Genomic DNA, 9498 nt, shown 5'->3' with positions numbered 1-9498 from the left:
CTCATGTTAGAGAAGTTCATGGCGGACTGTCTCCCGTGGGAGGGAGCCCACTCTGGAGCAGGGGCAGGGTGTGAGGATCCTCCCTGGAGGAGGAGGGAGCAGCAGAGACAGTGTGTGATGGACTGACCATAACCCCGATTCCCCCTCCCTCTGTGACACTGCAAGGAAAGAGGCAGAGAAATGGGAAGCAAAGCTGATCCCAGGAAGAAGGGAGGAGTAGGGGAAAGGAGTTTTTAAGATCCAGATTGGTAACAAATTAAATTGATTCTTTTTCCCAAGCAGAGTCTGGTTTGCCTGTGACCATAACTGGCAAGCGATCCCTCCCTGTCCTTGTATTTTCTCCTCCCCATCGCATCAGGGGAGGAGGGAGCAAGCAGTTGCCTAGTACTCAGCTGCTGCCTGGGCCAGAACGGAGACCAGGAATAGTGCAAGCAGGCAAGGCTAAAGCACCATTTTTTAAAGGCTTGGAAAAAAAGAAAGAAAAAAAGAAAAAAAAAAAAAGGCTGACATAGAAGCTAAGCAGATATCACAAAATATTCGTAGCAGCAGTGGGAAGGAAGAACAGATTCCTCACTGGGTATCATGCAACACAGCCAGAAAGCCCATTCATTGGCTCCATATGGGGTAGGATCAGTATAAGCCAGAAACAAACCCAATCTTGCAGGCTATCGAACTAGCAATGACATAAAAATGAAAACTAAAGTAGTTTCAATCCTCACAACTTTAGAATTGGAAGAGTTTGTAATTGAAAATAATAAAGTATCTGGAAAAACAAGACAAAATCCCCACGCAGCCCGATTCTCTTCTAAGTCAGAAATCAGCAACTGACTCCCAATGCTGCTGCTATTGATGATTCAGGAGAAAACCAAACAAGCTTTTTAAAATCAAGTCCCTTTGAGGTGATTCACTAATTCTAGAATCCCCAGAAATGACAGTGCATATTATTGTAATATACACAGCTATGCAGCAAACCTGCTCTGCTGGCCATAAAGACCCTTGGATACAGTCACTATCTGGAGATACAAAGTCGTCGTTTCCTGATAAGGACTAGGTAGTAAAGCAGCTGCCAGAAGATTTCAAAATTGCCAGAATTCTGTTGTTACTCTTCAGCATCACGATCATACATATGTGTCTTTGTGTTTTAAGGATTCGTTGAAATGTCACTTGATAATTGCGGTACTTAGCACTTAGATAGAACCATATGGAAATATAGTATACTTTCCTGCATATAGCAGTGGTAACTATATGTGCATCTTGGGAGCTTGCTACCGAGACAAACACCAAACCTTCTGAATGTAGAAGGCAAGCAGATGTGGGATCTCCTGGGATATGGGTCTAACAGTCTTAGACTAAGCACAACATTTAGAAGTCAGTTTTATAATTTGATTGAGAGAAATAATAATAGTCTATGTAACTTGTATCCTGTGTCTGTTTTGTTTGATTTTTGCAATAGCCAAATGTACAGTGAACAATCAATGAATAAAATTTTGGTACAGGTTTTGCCAAAACTGCAACCTGATGTCCCTTTTCTGAGCCCACTGCTTGGTAGAAAAAAGATCAGGGAACTACAGATCTCATGAGCTCCTTTACCACTTATGTTATCCTACTATCCTATAAATATGCAAGTCAATCTAGGCATTTGCAAGAAGTGACCACACTTCTGAAGTTGTGAGTAAGCAAACTCAGAACAGGAAATTATTTTACTCTCAACTTATTGCCACAATAGCAAAAAAAATACTAACTGATTAGCCAGCAATGTAGAAAAAGTGTGACTAGCCTGTTATCTTTAGGAAGGGTAGCTGCGACAATCTGTTAAAATGTTGTTCTACCAGCAGATGACAGACTGTTTTACATTTGCAGTATATCACAACTAATGGCACAGGTATTCCTCAACAGCTTACTGCACACTGAAATCAGATCTGTTCTACCTTTAGCAAGATACTAACATGAGGCATCCTGACACCAACAGAAGTTCTTCAGATTCAAGAAGATACCAGTTAGCACTTCTCAAGCATCTATTAAAGATGCTAAATTAGTTCCAGTTCAGATGAATGAGGAAAGAAAAAAAAAAAAAAAAAACCACAGAAAGGTAAGTTACACATCAAAACCTGGGTCTTTTATTTGGAACGGAAATTAAAGGGACCGATGCCTAGGTCTAGGTTTTGTTTGGATATACACTGCATGCATTTTTGTTCTGTTAATGGAAAATGTAAGAATTCACTGAGAACAGGATTTTTTACAGTGTAACAAATGCATGGGTGTGATTTTAATGTCAGCGTTCCAACAACTACTGCTCAGTCATTGTTGTGCAACTTTATTTTGTACGAGTTTACAGTTGTTGCAACAATTGTTAGGTCATGAAATGCTGCAAAAAACCCCAGCCAAACAAAAAAAGAGCACCATAGAAAAATGCTAAACGTACTCAACCAATGGTTGTGGCATAACTCAGTGACAGAAGGTACAGCCTCTGTACTTAAGAACAAACTTGCAGGAGAGCCCCTCTAGTGGGGAAGTACTGCAGTGAATTCCATGAGCTGTAAAGTAGTTCAAATTCGTAAGGGTGAGTTGTAGCTACTTTAATGTCACAGTACATTTCAAGCAACGCAGTTGTTCATAAGCAGCTGGAAGCAATCAATGGAGTTAAACATCCTGTGGAATGCAGCGGACACAGCTTAGAAGACACTGAGTGCAGTAGCAAGCAGTCTCAGTGCCACTGCCCTGAAGGAATACAAATGAGTCAAGGGCGATGCAGGACACCTGCAGAACATACCCTCCAGTGAAAACAGAAAATGTTCTAACAGCTGACTGGAGCATGACAAGGATTTGAAAGGACAGCTGAGTCTATGAGCCAGTGAGAAGAGATTTGGTGTGTGGCAGCAACTTTGCAATGCTGAGGATTTGTTCCACAAAGCAGTGAAGGCAGACGCTTGAGTGAGGGTCTTAAGCAGGTTTTTTCCCCAGGGTTGTGAACTTAAACCTAGTCATTTGATGTCTTTTGTGTATGTTTATTAGTAGGTTTATACTTTGAAATTATACATATCCTGCTTGAAAAGTTTTGTGCAACGCTACACAAGACCCAAATACTGTCCCCAAAGAGCTGATGTTGGTAAGCAGTTTTCCTCATTAAATCATGATAGCAACAATTCAGTGTTCACCTCTACTGCAAGGCGACAGGGTATTATTACAAGTACAGATCTACAAGACAACTCTAATGATTATGTCATCAAGAAAGGAAATTGTAAGGAAACAGTGGGTTTTGCGATATATGTATATATATATTCAAAAAGATGCACATACAGCCAAAATAAAACCGTTTTCCACACTGACAAAATCTTGCATAAAGTCAGTGGTTAATAAATGGCATGCTCTTTTTTAAGCTACCAGTGACAACCATACCAGTGAAGAGCAGCAAGACTCTTGATTACTGTGTGTAGAATATTGTAAATGAGTGGGCAGGTACAAGACAATGCAGAGGCAGCTGTAAATTACTGACAAACAAGAAAGTGTTGCAGATGCAGAAGACTTCGGGAAAAGTTAAGGGTAAACCAGAGTGTTTTATTTAGATGCTTCGATGCATAAGAGGCTACATTTCCCATGCACATGTTATTTCGTATCACTGCTTTATTAAGTTTTTGAAGAAGTCTATGTAACCTTGTATGACTGAAATCTTCTGTTTCATACTTACTGACCGTGTTCACCTATGACTTTATGTAATGGTCTCCTAAACACTGAATTGTTCATAAACTAAGGCAGTCTGTCTACCAAAAAAATCCCCCAACCTTTCACACAGGCAGAATAGCTTCTATTACAGAGGATAACCTTCAGAACAAAACAAAAACACCAAGCATAAAGCCTACATCTCTTTTACAAGACTGACAATACAGCTTTCTATGAAGAAAGCTTTTCTTTTCTGCCTCCCATTTCAGCCATTTCCAGGAAGCACCTCTAGACTAGCTTTATGGGAAGCTATTCTCATGCTCCTTGCAATGCATGGGTTGAGCCAGTCAATGCCGAAAGCAATTCAAGAGAGCCTTGCTGCACATTTAATCAAACAGCTCAGGTGAGGATACACAATTTCACCTGGTTCTTGCCAAACTGCTGAGTAATCACATATTCTGAAAGTCAGTGATCTACTTTCATGTACTACTTACTATCTTCAGTGGTGACCCCAGTCTTCTCTTCACTCCAGTCACTCCAGTAGCCCACTCCATCTTCCTTCATGCAACGAATTGAAAAGACATACTCTGTGTAGGGTCTGAGCCCTTGAACACTGAATGAAGTTCTTGGTGAAGCTGTATCTTCAGGAGGAACCTGTAAATGGAAGAAAGATTAGAGAGGCACTGATCAAAAAATTGTAAAGCTGAGTTCGGTGCTACTACAGCTCCCATCCAAGAGGGCTCCCCACCACACACACACCCAATACAAACAACAGTTTTTCTCCCTCTTATTTGCAGAAGCTTCAATTCTCAACCATTTTTTGGTAATGGATCAATCATAGTTCTGTGTATTTGCCAGGTATAATACAACACCTACACTAGAACAGCTACGCAGCTATTTCAGGACATTCTCTTGTATTCTATTTTCTTTTTTTTAATTAGTTTGTCTTCTTTTTTAATTAGTTTCTGTCTTCCTCTCCTTCCTTCCCATACAATTCCTTTACTTACTAACCTGTAATGTCCCACCTCTCATTTCAGAGCTTTGCTAGATTATTTGCTTGATTATTGATGGCAAAATACCTGTGCTAGAATCCTCCTATAATGCTAGAATATCCCACATCAGTGCTTCCACTGATACAGAACACTGTTTCTTAACGGACATTGGAAATTTTTTTAGAATAGTTTATACTTTTGCTAATAAATGAGTTTATTTTTATAAATTCTTTCCTTTATCTTAGATTAGCAACTGAAAGCCAAGAAAATATTCTCACTGTATATGTACAGAAACAGATGTGTGATGTAGGTAATAGATATATGTAGGTATACACACACACACACTGACTCCATCAACTGTTATTCCACTTGCAATTAAGGGGTTTATAATGGGCAACCCTGCAAGAGGAATGACTGCAGATTAAACATACATGCAGGATACTCAAGAAGTTAATCCTGAGTGCAAACAATTGTCAAAGTAGTCAAATTCTACCATTAAGCAAGCTCAGTTGTTTTAGAAGTTACTAATTCAACTGTCTTGTGCATATGTTAAAAACGGCAAGACCAGTAAAAATAACTTAAGAGGACAATATATCAACAGATCCTGGAGTTGTGGAATAAGCTGTGCAGGACAGTGCTCTTCAATTATTAAGGTCAACACACTGATACCTCAATCTCTACATCTAAAGCTCAGAAAGTTCCTCCAAAAGGAATATGTTACATTAGTCACCAGCAGCTGTGTTATGCTATCTGCTTCCAACACCACATTTTGGTAAGTCAGAAGCAGTCTTCCTTCCAATAAGTCATGAAATTCAGAATACTTGAAGAAGATCTTGATGAGAAGAGTGTTTCTGAAATACTGCTGCTCTGAGAGAAGGCTTAAGGCAAGACTGAGAAGTTATTGAAAATGTGTCCACAGACTGAGGTAGAAGAAAAATCCCGCAGCTCCTGATGACATGAACATATTATAGTGCACTACAGATAAGGCATATTCCTTACTCTTTTCCAATTTCTCGACTGCATCAGAGTGCAGAGGGACAATCGCTGGCTTAGTCCTGCCAGCCACACAGTTTCTGATGCAGGACAGGATGCCACTGGCTTTCCTGGACACCTGGGCACACTGCTGGCTCATATTCAAAAAAAAAAGAGCCTAGATCACAATTTTTATGAACAGGCCAGATAAACTATCCTGGGAGGCCTCATAAGGCCTAACAATAAAGTAAATCCTCTGAACTGCAGCATGAGGGGACTTCTACAGTTTGACAAATGTCTGGGTTACAGCAGAAAAGTGACAAGAGCCATTAGTGGTATTACCTGCATCCAGTTTGTGTCACCAGTGATCCTATAGCGAATATTGAATTTCAGCTTCATCACAGCTGCTGAAATCCGATTCTCCCAAGAAAGCTTCAGAACAGTTGGTAGTATTCCTGAGTTGACTGATAAGTTGTGTGGAGACAGAGGTTTAACTAGAAGAGAAGGAGTTAAAAGTCAATTTTACAGTTGTATTTTATCACGCCTCTAGCACTTGGTACACTGTGCTGTAAAACTAGTATTACAGCCTTTCACAAGCTCACATGGCTGCCACTTCACACTAGGTTCTAAAGCACACTACTCAACAAGAACTTGCTATCTGAATTGTGATCAAATATCTCACCTTCCCTACCTTTTTCCAGCATAATTCAAGTTCTAGTTAACAGTACTTTAGCAGTGTTAGTTCTTGCAGTGAAGAAACATTAACAACCAATTCAGCAATATACACAGAAGCAGCAGTTACGTACTATTAAAGCTTTAATAAAATGCATATAGTTACCAATCTCAATGGGATCAAGAACAAGAGGATCAGATTCAGCCTTCCCAAGAGCATTTGCTGCTTCTACCCAGACCTCCAGGTTAACAAAGAATTGAACATCAGTAATTGTACAAGAATTGTTTACAACCTTAGGTATACAGTCAGGAAAGTTCTCTTGTGGCCTAAATAAATGGGAAGAAAAAGGAAAAAAAGTTAAAAAGCAGTAAGTTTGGCTTCCTTTAGAGAATCTTTTTAAGTTGATCAGAGTGATCCCTCAGCTTAGCTTGTATGCTTCCCCTCTGCCATTAACTTTGCAAGCAGAGGGGTGGAAAGAAAAGGTGAAGATCAGAATGTTTTGTTCTGCCACAAATGCATGACTGCATTAGAATAGAAACTAGAATAAAATCTCTTGACTTCAAGTCACATATCTACAAAAGAACAAACCATGGCATTGTCATTATAGTGTAAATCCTGAGTTAAAAAATAAAGATTAAGAATTGATACATTTAATAAAAAGCAATATTGCTAGTAACTGGGAGCATTAAAAGATGTAGTCAGTATTACCTGCATACCCTTCAAGAGTAGTGCCACAGCTGCTACACATCACTTTTGTTGACCATCTGCTGCTGCACTAACAGCAGATAGTTCTAGGGGCACCAGGAGATTTGCAAAGCATTAAGGTTTTCTATCTCTGCATACTTTCTACTACATTTACCACCAAAACACTTCAGTGGAATAGGGTAGATAGAAAGCTGTAGGCAGTCATTCCTGTTTCCAGAGCAGAACAATGATTCTGTCCACTCCATTTTAAACTACAAGAACACATCTGAAGAGCTTGAAAAATATTTTACTTGCTTTCACAGGAGAAATACTTTTGCTGAAGCTTTCATGTTAGGACTGCCGGTGGACAAACACCACTCAGGAAGCACAGAGTAGGTACTACCTCTACAAAATTCAGTCACTACAGATTGGTTACTCTAATTAGAATCATAGAACAGTTTTGGTTAGAAGAGTCCTTTAAAGGTCATCTAGTTCCAACCCTCCTGCAATGAACAGGGCCATCTACTTGTCTAGAATGGGACAGAACAGTCACCACAGAAAAATGTAAAATATATAATTTGGGTCCAGCCACCTAATGATTAGGGGTGTTGTACTCAAGCCACACTAATTATGTATTTGCAAAATGAAAAAATACAAGATAGCTGTTACTCCAAAGTAAGTGCAGCAACAAAATTTCAAGTCTGACTCAGAATTACTTCAAATGTGAACTTCTTCAAATCTTCCCTTCCCCCCAGAATAGACAGCAATGCTTCAGAAAACTAGATTTAAGTTACGAACTCTTTCAAAGTATCAAGGAATTTCAAGAAAGTTTGGTTTAGCCTACAAATATTTTTCAAAATTGTTCAGATATTCTATAGAGGGCTACTTACCATCTGTATTTCAACCTGAAGTGAGTGTCCAGGAATGTATGCCTTCCAGGGTTCCAGGTACAAGTCATAGGATACGTGAGTTTTGACACCTGATGCACAATGCAACTTAAGTTCTTGGGCTTCTCTGGTGGCACTGTACAGGAAGTTAGCAATAGTTAATCTATATGCACATTTCAAACCAGTAAGATTCATGCTAAGTGTCCCATTAGACCAACTTCAGTGAATATCAGAAGTATTTATAGTCAGATTTATTTCTAAAGGAGGGGTCAAAAAATGCTAGATACCATCCAGCCAAGAAAATCAAGAAGCTTAACCAACTGCTCTGAGAAACAGTAGGCTGTTTAAGGAACAAGCACCTGACAGTAAGAAACAGCACAGGTCTCTCATTTTCTGAGGCAGAAAACCTGGTATCAACCACCTCTCATTAAAATATATTTTAATTCACATAGGAAAAAATGCTAACGAGCACTACAGTTGAATTGACATGTGCTGACTTTGCCAATACCCTGAGCTATAAGGCAACTCTAATAGGTGTATCCTCCCCGACTTGAGCTATGGAAAAAGGATGCTTTAGCTGCGAACACCTACAAGAAAGATAAGGAATCTTTCTTCATCAATGTGCTTTAGTAGTGTGTAAGAAACTTTCAGAGTGCAACTGAACTTTTTTTTCCCTTCCTGTATTCAAATTATAGCAAAGACTTTGTTTCTAGCTTTTACAGTATCACTATTTACCAGAGTATAATGTAAAAGAATAATCTTAAATCCTTTCAGGCAGAATGCTATTTTCAACACAACTACCTCACAGAACTTTATAGTTTTGTTCTTGAATAGTTGTATTCTGCTCCAACCTGTTATTTGCATTGTATTTTCAGAGAATTTTTCTTTACTTGATAGTATGAAAATCCACTAGCTTTAAGTACAAATGCATCTCAAGATTCACATGTGAATGAAAACCGTAGAATGTTGTCTATCGTCTATCACTTTAGGATATTGCACCAATCCTAACCTTTCCATATACTTTTGCCTGTCACATTTTTTCTGGTAAGTAAATTACTCCTTGGAAGTTGAAATAGAAAACACTGTTTTTCTGGGAAAGCATTTTGTAACTTAGGCTAAAACCACATATGTTTAAATCGTGAACTCAAGCCAGCCTTTTGTACAGACACTGCAACACCTGCAATACCTTTTGCCAACACCAGAAGGCAATATAGTTCACTGGCCATTCATACTCCAATATTGAGGACATTTGAACAGTCGTTTTATGAGCAGTCCACCAACTAATTAATTGGTAGTATATTAAGGAGGTGATTAAGTTTACTGAGGAGGCGATTGGTGACAGCCAACATGGCTTCACCAAGGGCAGACTGTGCCTGACAAATACGGTGGCCTTCTACGATGGGGTCATGACCCTGGTGGATAGATGATGGGTAACAAATGTCATCTACCGGGACTTATGCAAAGCCTTCGATACTGTCCCACATAACATCCTTGTCTCTAAACTGGAGACACATGGATTTGATGGATGGACTGCTCGATGGATAAAGAACTGGCTGGATGGTAACACTCAGAGTGGTGGTCAACGGCTCAGCATCTGAGTGGAGACCAGGAACGAGTGGTGTTCCTCAGGGGT

General features: G+C 39.4%; 1 protein-coding gene across 1 annotated transcript in view; it reads right to left on the bottom strand.

Moving 5' to 3' along the window:
• LOC104513183 (interleukin-6 receptor subunit beta-like) overlaps window positions 1–8001 on the bottom strand; it is a gene marked incomplete at both ends in the record, with an annotated part of 17410 nt that extends 9409 nt beyond the window's left edge. Inside the window, 4 exon segments of the mRNA XM_010156458.1 lie at window positions 4152–4311; window positions 5964–6115; window positions 6460–6620; window positions 7869–8001. Coding sequence (XP_010154760.1) covers window positions 4152–4311; window positions 5964–6115; window positions 6460–6620; window positions 7869–8001 — 606 coding nt within the window.
• Between the last annotated feature and the right edge of the window lie 1497 nt (window positions 8002–9498).

The sequence above is a fragment of the Eurypyga helias genome, unplaced genomic scaffold (assembly GCF_000690775.1).
Source record: "Eurypyga helias isolate BGI_N326 unplaced genomic scaffold, ASM69077v1 scaffold1768, whole genome shotgun sequence".
Classification (NCBI taxonomy): domain Eukaryota; kingdom Metazoa; phylum Chordata; class Aves; order Eurypygiformes; family Eurypygidae; genus Eurypyga; species Eurypyga helias.
This window is presented reverse-complemented; position numbering and strand designations above follow the sequence as displayed.